The 15,024-nt window shown below is 43.5% G+C and overlaps 1 protein-coding gene across 4 annotated transcripts in view; it reads left to right on the forward strand.

The window, feature by feature from the left end:
* The window catches only part of MKL2 (MKL1/myocardin like 2), a 180,338-nt gene that overhangs the window by 152,362 nt on the left and 12,952 nt on the right, over positions 1-15,024 (forward strand). For 3 of the 4 annotated variants that reach the window (XM_019507428.1, XM_019507425.1, XM_019507427.1), the window contains 4 exons: positions 4,742-5,749; positions 8,235-8,390; positions 9,715-9,870; positions 10,133-10,270. In XM_019507428.1, coding sequence (XP_019362973.1) covers positions 4,742-5,749; positions 8,235-8,390; positions 9,715-9,870; positions 10,133-10,270 — 1,458 coding nt within the window. The remainder of the gene's footprint in view (positions 1-4,741; positions 5,750-8,234; positions 8,391-9,714; positions 9,871-10,132; positions 10,271-15,024) is intronic. The other variant, XM_019507426.1, reaches the window with a different exon arrangement.

The raw sequence follows: 15,024 nt of genomic DNA on the forward strand, positions 1-15,024 counted from the left end.
ATAGGTACACACAAACCCGTTACCATGGTCCACAATGGTGGAGAAAGTGGCTCGGAGGAAGCGTCTCAGTCCATAAAGTCCGATCGCGGGGGTCCTTTTCGGGTGGAGCGGGGTCGTCCGTGGGGGAAGGATCCTGTCGGGGGGGGCGGTTCAGGCGGCAGCGTCCTCCGGGTCCGGTCCGGCGGCGGCTCGTCTGGCGGGGTCGGTGTACTGGCAGTGGCCCGTGATGTGCTCCACATAGATGTCGCGGGACCAGCAGATGGTGTCGGACACCATGAGGTAGCGCATCAGCTTGGCGTAGCGGCAGGAGACGCGGCAGGCACGGAGGACGCTCTCGTTGCTGGGGTCCCAGGCTCCGAGTGTCCCCACGATGAGCGCGTCCACTGTCACGTCGTAGCTGCGGCCCCTCACGTGTCGGCCAGCGGGGCGTACTTCTCCCGCTTCTGAGCCCGGGCATCGGTGAAGGCTTGGCGCCGGTTCTCGAAGGGGATGGTGACGTCCACTATCACAATCTTCTCGGCCTCCTGGTCGGTACTACACTTGATCTGATCCTTCAAGAGGCCGAGAAGCGATGCAAAGTAGCCATCACACAATAAAAAGCTCCAACCAGCTATAAAGTTAGATCTCAAAAATGTGTACTAACTTTATAGCTGGTTGCTTTCACGCTTTATTTTACATGTGTAGCAGGGTCTCCCCTGTGGCTGGGAGCCCCATCAGCTGACAGGGCTCCCAACCCGCAGGGGAGCATTAAACCCCCAAGCCCTGGGAACTGTGGCTGTCATGATCCCCAAGGCTTGGGGGGACCATGAAACCCCTGGCCCACATGGTGCTCTTGGCCCAGGACACATTTGGGACCAGAAGCTCTGTCAGTTGTGGGGTCTCTGTCCTGGGTGATGCTGAGGTGCAGCCAGGACCAGGAGCCCCATCAGTTGTGGGATCTCTTGGATCTGGCTGTGTGTGGCCCCTGCAGCTGGGAGCCCCAGGATGAAACCCCTAAGCCTTCAGGATCACAGCTGCCATGATCCCCAGGGCTCAGGGGGGCATAAAACTGCCAGCCCACATGAGGCTCTCAGCCCTGGCTGCGCCTCACAGCCATGACTAAGAGACCCCACAAATGGCGGGGTGCTCAGCCACAGCTACTCCTCACACAGTTTTAGCGTCCCTCAGTTCCAGCTGCATGTGAGGTGTAGCTAGGGCCAAGAGCCCTGTCAGTTGCAGGGCTTTCAGCGTGGCATGACAGGCACAACTGTATGGATCGTGCAGTAGATCCAATCACACCCTTACCTGCACATGTGGAGGGGGCCTGGGACACTGAAAATAGATTAAGCACCTCAAGCTTTTAGTTTCTGTAGCTACTGTGTAAATGCTCTTGTGTGGGGGAGCAGAGACATCTAGTGGATTGCTGATCTGCAGTTTATATTTCTTAATCCAATAGTTTCTTAATGGAAAGCAGGGGAAAAAAGGTTTCTGAGATTAGATTTTTGTGTCAAGAATTTACTGATTTCAGAGCTAATATCTTCATATGAAACAATTATAGGACATGCAACTTAGACTTAACTTTGAAGTTGGAAATGCTAAATGCTTACGTATGCAGTTTGCAGTGGTCAGAAAAGTTCTTATCCATTCCTGCTGTAATGTACCAGTATTCTGCTCTTCTGCCCACAATAGTATTTTTAAATACTTATTTCTAGTGCAGTTCCAGTCCTGTGGAAAGACCTGCTGTGAGTGTTTTTACTACCATATCATTTACATGTGGGCTAGGCAGGATCCAGCCCTGGGAGGCTTTAAAACTAATATGCAGATTAGAATGCATATGGGATGTTCTTGTGAAAGCCACTGAAAAAAAATGGTAAAACATTTAAACAATAAAATATTTTTCACATTGAAGCAATTATCCATGTAAATTCTCCTGGTGCTATGCATCAGAATTAGATTCTTTAAGTCAGATGTTTGTGACTGTTGGCTGCATCCCAAATGCTATTGTGCTTCTCACCAAAGGCTCTAGGGAGCAGAGAAGGCCCAGTTGTCCCTTGGGTCCTTCTTATGACCTGTAGCAGTGGGGTGAACTTCTTCCATATCAATTTATACCTATGGTGTAGACTTTGTTTCCTGTTGTGCATTAACAAATAAGATCTGTAAGTGTGTTACTTTGATTTTACCCTTACATACACATATATAACCAGTATAGCATTCCTAGAATGACAGAAGCCAAGTCACAGAGGAGCAAATCTAAGATTGGTTGTTCGTAAACCTCTTTATTGGTGGCCAGTACCACTTCATTGTCCATTAAAGGACCTGTACCAGACAAGTGCCTGTCTGTGACTCCACAAGTGTTCTTGGAGAGTGAGAAAGAGGAAAAAATGTAGCTTCCTATGCAAGTCAGTCAAGCTTCCTCAAGCTCCAGAAAAGTGTGGTATCGTGTCATTTGATCTTGACCAGTGCCCTGCTGGAGCTTTGATTTCAAATATCTTAGTATATATCCATCCTGAGGCTGCTTTTGGACAGAGATCCTCAACCCGGATTGCTTCTGGTAATCCCAGTATCTTTCATGTTGATACTTCCATGTTGAGTCCATGTTGATACTAACTGCATGTTACCCATTAGTTGCATATAAGCCATCACGACACCAGAACTTTTCTAATACCTTCTATTTGGCAAATTAGGAGAGGCAATTGCCAAACCACTGCAGTTGCTGGAGATATGTACTCTTCTCTGGTATACAAAGGCTACAGCTGAGAGGATTATATCTCCTTTAGATAGTTATGCCTTTTCTTCCTCTCGTGGTAAGCTTGGCAGAGAACTGTCTCCCAAATATCCAACATCCCCACTCTGTGTACCTCATTGGAAGCCAAGGACAGATTCTTAAAAGGGATCCATGAGGGGTAGTAAAAAGAGATCTCAGCTTCATAAAGACTAAATTTTCAAATCCTCTGCCACACTACTTACACGTTTTACTAGCTATGGTCTTGATAGATGCAATGGGAGATACCACCTTATTTCAGGGGCCTGCTCTGTCTACTGTTTCTAAGGCTAGATTGTTCCTAAAAGAGACAGAGGAAGCCACCTCACGTGAGCCACCTGGTTTTGCCTACAAGTACGTAGGAGGAGAAGGACGGGGGAAAACGTGCATTAGGAAAAGAATATTCAATCCTTACTGTAATTACTGCATCCTCTCTTAACAAAGCTGAGATTCTGCCCACCATGGCCTCAAATGTGATTAAAGTTTCACCAGATCTGATAAAATAAATGGTGAGAACTTTACGTGCATCTCTTGAAGGTGAACAGAAAAATACAAGTTTTTACATATATTGCATCCTTTCATAACAAGGAACCTGGCTGTGACCATTAAGATTACCGCAGCCTGCAAAAACCACATGGCATATACATAAGACTCTTGGCCACACTAGAAAGAACTGATTGGAGACATGAGCTTCTTGTGCTGTGGATTCCTCCTAGGGAGCACTTGCTTGGGAGTCCCATCCTTGCATGGTCTCCTTAAAGCCAGTCCAAGCAGGGCTTCAACAGTAGGGGGAGCCCTGGATCCTTCCAACTCTGAGGCCCCAGCCATGTAGTACCTGACCCTCCCTGATAACTTTGCTGCCACTACAGTTCTAGAGCGGTTTGGCCTCTTGGGCACCTATACTCATGCCAGACTAATTGCTCCAGCAGCCTCCATGTCACATCTATCAAGTGTTCCTGCACTTCAGGGTGGTGGTGCGGATGCTTGAACTAAAGCTTATCGAATCAGCTTTAGCTCAAGCACTCATGCTGCAATTTTGAAGTGGGGGATACTGAATACATGTGATGCTGTGGGCACTTTAATTAGAGCAACTCTTGGAGCCGCTCTAATTAAAGCACCCCCCTCCACCCCGGAGCACATGTGTAGATGCCCCTTATGTCCATGGCCAACACTAAAGGAATGGAGGCTAGCTCCTCACATAAGAAAAGTGACAGCCTTCATGTGGCATTTATGGACCCACTGTTGGCCATTCCAAGTCTGCATGACAGTGTGTTCTCCACCACCCTGATCTGGTCCAGAACTACCATTAAAGAAAAAATCATTCAGATATCTGTCTCAGATCTCTAGACGTTGTGACTTCTGCTTATAAGAGTTAAGGAACAAACAACTCTTAAAGTATTTTCAGTTGTACAAATAGATATTGAGTTAGCCAAGCTAAGCTCCTTCTGTTAGAGCTAAAAGAGCTTTGGCCACTTTTTGATGACTATTCCTACCTGAAATTAGTAACATTTTGTCAATACCTAGCTGAAGGCAGGATCTAAAAGCTGTTATTAGCATATTGAGTCATCAATCTACTTGATACATTCCTGATACAGAAGGTACCAGAATTTGTGTCATGCTGGCATAAAGAAATGACTCCAAAATATACACTTTTACCCAGTGCTTTAATCTGAACCGTTACATACTCTAAGTTTTTGTTACAGACTTATTCAATCCAAATGTAGAGCCATTTTGTGTGTATAGCATACAGTGAACCTACACTATCATATGAGGTTTATCCAGTATTGTACAGTTTAATAGTACTAATATTAGTGTTTGTCCACCCACCAAATTTAAGGGAGTAGTTGAAGAAGAAATACTGTTATAAGAAATCTTTTTATATAAAAGACCTGTGACTAATGAAACATGAATATACTGAGAAAGAAATGCTTTAGCAAAATGTAATACAAACAAAACCCGGCCTTAAGTAACAAGTTTTAATAATGTAACTTCTATTTTCAGGTTGCTGAACTGAAGATGGAGTTGAAGTTAAGGGGATTACCTGTATCTGGAACTAAAACAGATCTTATAGAGCGTCTGAAACCTTATCAAGATCTTAACAACAATGGAGTCACTACTAGTAACACTACTACAACAGCAACTTCTGCTGGGGAGGTGACAGTGGGATTCCCCATTTCAACACTAAATAAAGCAGTTGTTAGTTCTATGTCCAGCTTTCCTACAGAAAAAACATCTACTGCAATGGGCTGCAAAGCAGCACATACTGAAAGCACTAGCTCCCCTTTGCCCATATCCCCATCTCCTTCAGAGCAATCCAATCTAAGCACAGATGATACTAATATGACAGATAGTTTTACAGAAATGATGACCATGATGTCACCATCCCAGTTCTTAAATACCTCACCTCTAAGAGTCACTACGAATGAAGACAGTGCAAGTCATGCCAGTGGAAGCATGTCAAGCATGGAGTTTGATGCAGCAGAAAAGGACCGCAAGCTTCAAGAAAAAGAGAAGCAGATTGAAGAGCTCAAAAGAAAACTGGAACAGGAGCAGAAACTTGTGGAAGAACTAAAAATGCAACTTGAGGTTGAGAAACGGGGGCAGCAGCAGGCCCAATCGTCTAGTAACTCTGTAACTGCTTTGGATCAGAAACAATGCAGTGCTGCTGTCAAAGATGAAAATGCTCTCCCTGACTGCTCTAATGGAAATCAGTCAGCATCTATAGCCAACCATTCTTTAGGACAGCCAATGTCTACTAGTAGTCAGAGCCTAGTTGCCAAAAAGGCTGTTATCATCAAGCAAGAGGTGCCTGTTGCCAAAGCTGAACCACAGAATGTCATCTCTCAATTTTATGTGAGTTCTCAGCAACAGCCACAAACTGCAGTTGTTGCCCAGCCTCAAGCTTTACTGACTACTCAAGGAACAGCACAGCTGCTACTTCCATTGTCTATCCAGGGACCGAATTCTTCAACTCCAGTACAGCTCCCAGTAGGAAATATAAAGCTACAGGTATGATGTTTCTTGAACTTAAATCATTCAGTATCTTTGACAGTAGTAAGCAAAATTAGCATGTATGTGTGCTCGTGCTTGCTCTCTCATTCTCTCTCTCATTTTTTCATATACAATAGAAGTGTACTGTTTATAAGACCTGTGTAAAATTACTGACTTGGGTCATCGGTGCATTAGGCAAAAAAAAGTCACTTTCTGGTCTTTAATCTTTTTCTAGTTTCTTTTCTGGTCCTTGGATTCTTGTTAGAAAATCTTTTTTGAGCACTCTAGCAAAAATATTCAAATAAGGCTTAGAAAAATGTCCTGACACACACCTATCCAAATGTAGAGCATCTGCAGTTAGCTATACTTCCTATGCACAGCTTTAATTTATAGTGTCACATCCTTGTCCTATCTGACCCATCACCATACAACTAATGTGTTATTCCTTCATTTATTTAAAAAAAAGGTGGGGAGGAATTATGATATCCCCTTAAAGCAAAATCCACTTGTCTTCCAATTAACCAGTGTTGGCTCTCTTTAGCCCAAGTTAAATGACTTCTGTGTTCAAGCACTATATGCCCCCCATAATTGTTCAGTTCTGCAGCCCTCCATATATGGCTCTTGCCTGCCAGCTAATATTTTTGGGAAGCAAAGGGTGCCTCCCTCTTTGTAAGGACCCTTGACTGCACAGAAGTATGGCTCTTTTCTACTTGGGCCACTCTTCTCATGTTCCCTTGCCCTCAGGAAAAGCAGTAAATCCAGTACCCTATCTGTACTGTTACACACTATTGGTACCGTTACTGCTTCCCTCTGGCAACCCTCAGCCTCACTTACTTGAGAAGAGTTTCTGCTTGCTGTAAGTGAATAGCCAACAGAATTTTAAAGCCCTGTCCTAGAAGTAATGTCCAACTTACACATGGGATCATATGAATATATCACTTCCTGCAGTATGGAGTAGTTGAGTCATTCTGATGCACATTATGTAGTAGTGAATTCACTGACGTTTGCCAGGATACAACAAGCTTATAGACTAGGAAGAGGAAAGTTGATGAATTCCTAAATACCGTACTTACACAATTATACATTCAAAGCTGTGCAGTAATTAAATGGTTTATGAAGGAAACCCATGAAAATTGGAATAGGGAATAAAAAAGTCAAGCCTCAGCATAGAAAAGTTGTTTACATGTCATTTTGGCATTGCGTGTGTAATATACTATTATACATTAAAGTTTGAGCAGCAAGAGAAACACACAAGAAGCAGGTGTATGGAGAGGGGATTTCAACTAGGTATTGTGTATGTTTCATTTGCTGTTTAAGCAAGGTTTGGTGAAGAGACTGCATACACATATGCCCTGTTCACACTCTTCTGGAGTAGAGTATGCATCCCCCAAGCCCAGCAATTTATTTTGAGATATACCCACCTTTAAAATGTATACAGAGACTCATTTTTAAATGCTCAAACAAGAAACTGTAGAGCTCCTGTGGAATTGGAAGTGAGACAGTGGTTGATCAGTAAATGTGATTTCCCAACTGATTTTGTGTTAATAATACCAAGAATAATTGTTTATCTGATAATTACACAATCAGAAATATAGAGCTAGGAGGGAACTCAGTCAGCTTGTCTAATCCTCTGTGTTGAGGCAGGACCAAGTATTCCTAAACTAAGTCTGACTGATATATTTCTAACTTGTTGTTAGAAACCTCCAGTGAAGTAATTTACTGCAGTGTTTCATTGCTCTGTAACAGTTCAGGTTTCCACACTTTCACCTCCCCACCACCCTGCCCCAATATCCAGCCTAAATCATCTTTCCTGACAATTGAGCTTATGTCCCTCTTGCCCTTTTCAAGTGGCCATGTAGAACACTAATTCTCTTTACAAAAAGTCTTTTACATACTGAAAAAGTTATGTTGCCCCCTCGGTCTTCTCTTCTGTAGTTAAACAATCCAGTTCCTTCAACCTTTCCCTCTAGGTAACCTCTCTCTCAACTGGTGGCCCACAGGCTGCATGCAGCTCACAGGGCTTCTCAGAACCCACCAAGTGAATGTCACTGCTGCTTGCCCCCTCCCACCTCCTTGCATGCCACCAGAGTCTTTAGTTGCCTTTGAGGACTAAAATCAACACCAGTGGAAAACAGGGAGCAAGCCTAGGCCTTTGCTTCTCCACTAGAGGTGGGTCGCCCACCTGCAAGAAGTCCTGCATACTGGATCTGATCCATGGGGGCAGGTGAGTTGACCCCCTTGCTCCAGGTCATGTTTTCTAAACCTGGAATCTCTTCAGTTTGTCTGCTTCCTTCCTACAGTATGGTGCCCAAAACTGGATATTCCCAAGTGAAGCCTCAGCAGCACCTAATTGAGCGAAATAATTACTTCCTGTGTCTTGTGTAAAAATTCCTGTTAATATCATTCTGGGGTGATATCTGCTGTATCTGTATTGCAGAATCTATACTGAAGTATATTATAGAAATTTTTTTCTGTAACACATGACTTTATTTTCATTATTCAGGCTCAATCACAAGCAAGAATTCAGGTGCCATCACAAATAACTGCTCCTGTTTCATCCACTGGTCTGGCCCAGACAGCCCCACAAATACATACTTCGCAATCTAAACAGAATTCTGTCACACAGCATGTGCTCAGTCAAGTCCAGCAAATCAGAAAGGTTTGTGAAAAGCAGTGAGATGTGTTGAAATAGGGTATGCTGTAATTTATGTTACTTCATAGAATCTCTACCATGCCATGCATGGTAACCTGTGTGCACCGTTAACAAATATTACCCTTTTAAATGAGATGCTATAGTTTAACAGAAAGGATGTTCTTCCTGGTTGTGCTAGAGGTAAGTCACTTAAGGCGTCTTTACACATGCTCCGGGGCTGAGGAGAAGGACACTTTAATTAGAGTGGCTCCAAGAGCCACAGCACCTTGTGTATTCAGTGTCCCACACTTAAATGGTGGCGGGGGTGCTTTGACTAAAGCTCATTTGATGAGTTTTAGTTAGTGTCCCTGCCACCGTTTTGAAGTGCAGGGATGCTGAATACATGAGACATGGAGGCTGCTGGAGCGCGCTAATTAATCACATGACTGATTAATCAAGTCTGCTCCAATGTGCTGTAATTACAGCACTCTGGAGCACCATCCCCACATGTCTACAGGTACCTTTAATGTCTCTGTACTGCAGCTTCTTCATATGACAAAATGGGACTAATACTTACTTTACTAAAAGGGTTCAAGATCAAATGAATGAAAAGTGTTATATTACTGCTAGCTGTTTCATATATGATAGCAGATATATTTAATGAAGGGGGAAGTGTCATTCCCAGGTTTTCATTTCTTAGGATTTTTCTGAAATAAGGACTTCATCTTAAAAGTACAGAGACTAACTTTCTGGCTTTATGTAGTTCGACAATCCAGATTTACAAAGGGGAAGTCTAGATCCCTCTTCCCTTTTTCCTTGAAAGTGCATCATGAATGGCTGAGTTACACTGAAGCTTTCTCTTAGGCCCAATTTAGAATTGAGGACATAAATTCATGCACCATATTTTATTTTGTTGTCCACAAGGTGGAGATATTATGCATGTTTAAAATGCTTTGTCTTCAGAAGAACATAATTCTATTCTTGTGTGTCAGACAGGATATTCTTCTCAGAAAGTCTGATGGCTCATGTGCTCCCCTAAAAAGGGTACCCACAGGTTTTTAGGCTATGTCTCTAGCATATAATTGACAAAAGTCATTTGTCAGACTGAAGCAGTTTTATAAATTTAAGGTGGAAAAGCTCAATGTCACACAGTAAGATTTGTCTCTCCAGGAGTAGGTATATACTGAAAATTACTATAGACCTAAGGACTACAGTAATTTTCTCCCTTGATGGAAGTTAAATGGAGAGAGGCTAAAAAAGGGAGAAGAAAATGGGACAGTAAGATTTAATGCCATTTAACCAGCTTAATGTAAAATTAGATGGGCTATTGACAGAATATCAATTCTTACAGGTTTTTACACCTACTACATCCAATACAGTATTTTCCTATCAAAATCCACCTGTTACAACGCTATCACAACCTTTTATCAATAAGGGGAATACTGCTCTTCACACTGGGAACAATCAGGTTCCTTCTGTTCAAAATGGACCCACTGTTCATAATAAGGTAAGTCTAATTCACTTGTGCTTGTCAGATCCCACTTTCATTTTAATTCAAAATATTCATTATTATATTACAATCATTGTATATCACTCTAAGATGAGGGGAAAGTATTTTGCATGTCAATAGGTATTATATTTTACAACTAGATGATAGTGTATCTGCTGGTGATTAATAGTTAATAAGATTGGATAAATGTAAGACTGGTACCTCTAGTAAATTGAATGTCACAGATTTAATTTGTATGTTATATTGCTATTTCATACAGCCTGGCTCACCATCTCAACCCCAACCGTACATCGTACAACACACTCTGTTCAACAGGCCAGTAACCAAGACAAAAGACCCTCCACGTTACGAAGAGGCCATAAAACAGACCCGCAACATGCAAGCATCTCATCGAGAGGTAGTTTTCTCTTAGTTGCCTGATAGGTAGCTGTGTTTTTTCCACAGAATTAAAGTTGTTTATCACAGTGTTATAATTACTTGGTCTCTTGGTGCCAGGATTTCTCTGTATGCATTCAACTGCTACTAACAGTTTGATAACTCATAATCCTAACTTTGAAAGCTCTCTTTTTTCTGTTAAACTGATTTTATTCTTTATGTAAGGTTATTGCCACTCAGAAAAAAGTTGGCTGTTTACCAGTATTAATAATAGTTTGAAATTTAAGAACCTCAGTCATTTCTTAAATGATGCCTAGATCTGACAATTCTAATATAAAAGCCTAAGTCTGTCTGTCTAATGTTTTATTCATACTCTGATTGACTGATGGAAACAGCCAATCAGAGTGCTCCAAGCACGGGGGGCACCACCATGATTCCAAACCTGCACTGAGGACCAGAGGGTGGGCGCTGCTGGCTTCGGCTCCTCCAACTGCTCCCTGCAAGAGGCAGAACAGTGGCAACATGGGGCATTAGGTGGCAGCACTCCATCCCTGCCCTCTCTCCTCCCCACCCCACCCCCCATCATTCTTGACAGGCAATTGGCTAGTCTAGTAATAAAATCCATTAAGTGACATGGCATGGCTTCAACTCCTCAGAGTCCAGATGCTTAAATCTGACCCTTAATAAACTGAAAATAACTAATCTTCAAGGAAGTCTAAGACATACGTTTCCATCTCTTTGTACTTCCAAGGTTATATAGTAGAAATACTGGAAACTGGGCCTTCAGATACTACCAGAACATGAGTCATGTTGACAGTGAGAAAAAGCCAAGGCAAGATGTTGTGGAACTTTCTGTTTTTCCTGTGTTTCATAGTAACTTTTGAACAAAAACCAAATGTTGATCCTTGCCTTTCAGGATTTTTATGACAATTGTTTCCAATTGCTTTATGCATCCCACCTCAATGGCCAGAATATAAGTGTTTAGCAACCTAAATCTCATTGTGTTTCTATTTGTGTCCCAAGTTTGGATCCTGTTAAGGACCATAGAAGAAAAGAGAAATAAAAGATTTAAACTACAAAATAAATTGAGCTAGTTCTAAAACTTTTTTTAAAAAAAAGGTCCTAATTCAGGCTTATGCTAACGCAATACTTTTAGGCTTCTTGAGGTAGTTATCTGGCAACATGTTCCCTACTGGGTACTCACCAGATTGCTCTCAGGGACCCAACTGCTGCATTCCTAGGAGTGTTACGACTTGAGTCTAAACAAGTCTGGAAACTGCCCATCATTCTTGAGTCTCTAAGCACATACTTAGGGTGCAGATTTAGGCTCTTTTCAGTTAATCTGAGCGAATTCTCCCAGGTTTGTTCTTCTAGGAGAAAAACTTACCTAGGAACATCTGCACAGACATTCAAATGCTGAGCCTTTGAAGACTAAAGAGTTTGTAGTGCTGATACTGCAAAGCCCGGTGGCCCCTGTGCACACATCTCAGCATGCTCTGCAGGCTCCTTCAGCCTGCCCAGAGACAGAACAGCAGTGGTGCACAAGGCAGTCCCAACTGGCTGACCGAGATTGCCTGCGTCTCCATGCAGGGACAGAGAATTGTGGTGGGGGTTCCATCCCCTGCTTGGTGGAAGCAGCGGAGTCCAGCAAGTGATGCACTGTCTTAGGACTGAGGAGGGGAGGGAGGAGCAAAGCACCCTGGGATGCTGGAGAATTGTGCTGTGGGTTCTGTCAGAAGACAACATGTACAGATGTTCATTTTCCCAAGAGAAACTCTCCTGGGAGCAATTTAACCTTGGTTGTTCCCCAGTTGTTTTTCTACTCAAGCAGCTCTCTGGGTGAAAAATCCTGAGCATCTGTACATTTGTGGTTTCTCCTGGGGGAGAAGTAACTCTCCCAGGAGAAACAATGTATATACATGGACTCAGTATTTCAGATTTTCTCCTGAAAGGTGGAAACTGATAGTCCAGCAGCCTATCTTGCAGTCTAGTTCTGACTCTTCAGACTCCCACTGCAGCTTAAATGTGCCCTTTTTTAAAATTTCATCTAAAGTATTAGCATTAGAGTTTACAGTTTCTCTCTTTGGGTGTCATATAAGAGATGTGGGCATAACAGATCAAATTTGCAACTCTGCAAAGCTTACCATTAATTTTACTTGAAGAATAAAGCTTGGTTACAGATTTAGGGCTGTGTGAAGCTTCAGTAGCTGATTCAGTTCGGAGGAGATTTGGCCTGATTCGGGGGCTGAATCTCCAAATCTGAATTGAAACAGGAGACCCGTTGAAAGGTCCGAATCTAATTGGAAGCCTCCGATTGATTCAGAGATTCGGGTGGCCCCTGCTCGCCGCCGCAGGGAGCTGGACCCGGGCTCCATGCTGGTAAGTAGGGGGAGGGGGAGGGGACCATGGGGGGAACCACACCTGGCCCCATCCCCCACCAGTTCCCCGAGTGCCCCCAGCCTCCCCGCCATGGGTGCTCCACCCAGCCCCATTATCCCAGCACTTAAAAAGGCCCACACTCAGCAGCTGCTGAAGCCGCAATCAGGGGCTCATGGCAGAGCCCTCCTGCACAGTGTGGGGCAGTGGGAATGCCCCCCACACCTGGCACCCACGCGACAGCTGTTGCATTGTGTGGGTGCAGCGCGGCTCAGCAGGGCACCGCGCACTGTCCTCGAGCTGGGGTGTGGCTCCAGCAGTCACCCAGACCCAAGCAGCCCCCAGCCCAAGTAACCCCAGCTCCCGGACTGCGCGTGGAGCCCCACGGCACCCTGCTGAGCTGTGCTGCACCTGCGTGATGCAACAGCTGCTTTGCAGGTGCCAGGCAGAGAGGACCAATCCCCACTGCCTTGCACTGCATGGGGGGGGCTCTGCCACAAGCCTCCAGAGGCTCCGATTGCCAGTGAGTGCGGGACTTTTTAAGTGCCGGGATGCTGGGGCTGGGAGGGGCAGACATGGGGGGCTGGGTGAGCGGGCAGGTGGTGGGACCCCTCTCCCTGCCACCATGCCCCCGCCGCCAGCATTGCTGCTGGCACTTGTTTGATTTAGAGATTTGGCCTGATTCGGCGGTCAAATCTCTGAATCCAAATCAGCCAAATTTAACTGGGACAGTGATTCGAATCAGCAAATCAAATCGCTGTCCCTCTGAATCAGCCAAGTCTGAAGCCGAATCGAGTAGTTGCTGCTTCACACAGGCCTGCAGATTATTAGAAGAAACAACTTCCTAAATGCAGTTTTACAGCCACACCAGCCTCCCCTACTACAGAAGCCAGTTTAACCACCCCTTCTGTCCCCACTCCTGTCCAAAGCTTCCTTTGTCTCTCCCAGTCTTCCCCTGTAAGAAATGCCTTGTTGGTAGTTTTTGACTTTGTCTATTTTCTACCCTCCTGTCACACAAGTGGAGGAAGTATGATCCCTACTGCAGCCAAAATTGGATATATGAGGGAGCTATCTGGTGACACAGCAATTTATATTGTGATAAACTTCATACCCACCAAATTAGGCTCTGTGGCTAGGATTCCTCAAATGAATCAAATCCAGTCCCATCCTGTCTCAAGCAGCCACATTGTATATAACCTCGTTCATAACTTCAACTCAGTTCATTTTAAAGCTTTTTAGGCTGCTTGGCCCCTTTCTGCTACTGGAAAGTAGTTCCACTGTCATTGTTTTGATCAGCATTTCGATTTCTTGGCTAAATTTATTCAAGGTCAGCTTACATCAATCTGTTTTTTGCCATCATTGTACTTCAAGTTAAATTCCATATTCCTTTGAATGCAAAATACCTTCAAATTTAACATACATCTAAGTTTTTTTGGATTGTTTTTCTATAATTGGAGAAAGCAAATATCGTATTTTTTTTAAAGAAAGAGGAAAACAATACCCTGCTTTTTGCTATGAAATACTACAAATATAACAGTACAAATCTCTCCTAGTCATCCTCTCTCGCTTTACATCTCCCAGACTATATTTTCTGTTCTATCATGCTAGTTTGAGAGAGAACCTTTTTAGAAGGAGTGCATCAATTTGATTTATAGTGTCCCATGCTTTAATAATCCATTCACAGAGAAGAGGAAATGCAGAGTATCTTCATCCAGTTAAGGTCAGCTGTTTCTTCACTCACAAACCGTTTAGTGATAACGATTTGTCAGTTTTATATTTAAAGTAGCTAGTTCACTTAGATGTTAAATGGCTTAAGTTATGACATTAGCCCACCTGGCATGATAACCAGGTCAGTTTTCTGGTCACAGCTGTCGTCTTAACTGCATCGGTTTTGTGCGCTTCATAAGCATCCATCACAAGCATTTGATTTGGTTTAATAGGGCACCAGGTCACCAAAATCATGCTTTCTGCAGACAATTCAGTATAAGCTCCTCAGCTATTCATTTTCTTACCTGCACTTAAACAAATATGATTTTGGGGAAATGTCCCTTGACAGGCCTTTATGCTTAGAAGCTGTATATGGAGGCAGTATACAGCCATCTGCTGTCACACAGAGAATTAGAGATATCTGCTGCTTCTCCTTTCCTGTCATGATGATCACTTGCACCTGTTTTTCTCCATGTTTTGGGAACTGTGATATTGCTTGGCATGCCAAAAAGCACAGCATCCACATTTCATATCTATCCAAGTTGATACTCTTAGAAGAGAACATAGCAATAAAGAGCTGAAGTTTTAAAAGCCTTGCTACAAAATCCTAAGAGAGCTTCTGCCACACGAGTCCACCTACAAACTGAAAAGCCTTACTGCTTCAGAATTTTTTACCAAATCCAAACCGGCAAT

Source organism: Gavialis gangeticus, unplaced genomic scaffold (assembly GCF_001723915.1).
Source record: "Gavialis gangeticus isolate Ggan-Ray unplaced genomic scaffold, GavGan_comp1, whole genome shotgun sequence".
Classification (NCBI taxonomy): domain Eukaryota; kingdom Metazoa; phylum Chordata; order Crocodylia; family Gavialidae; genus Gavialis; species Gavialis gangeticus.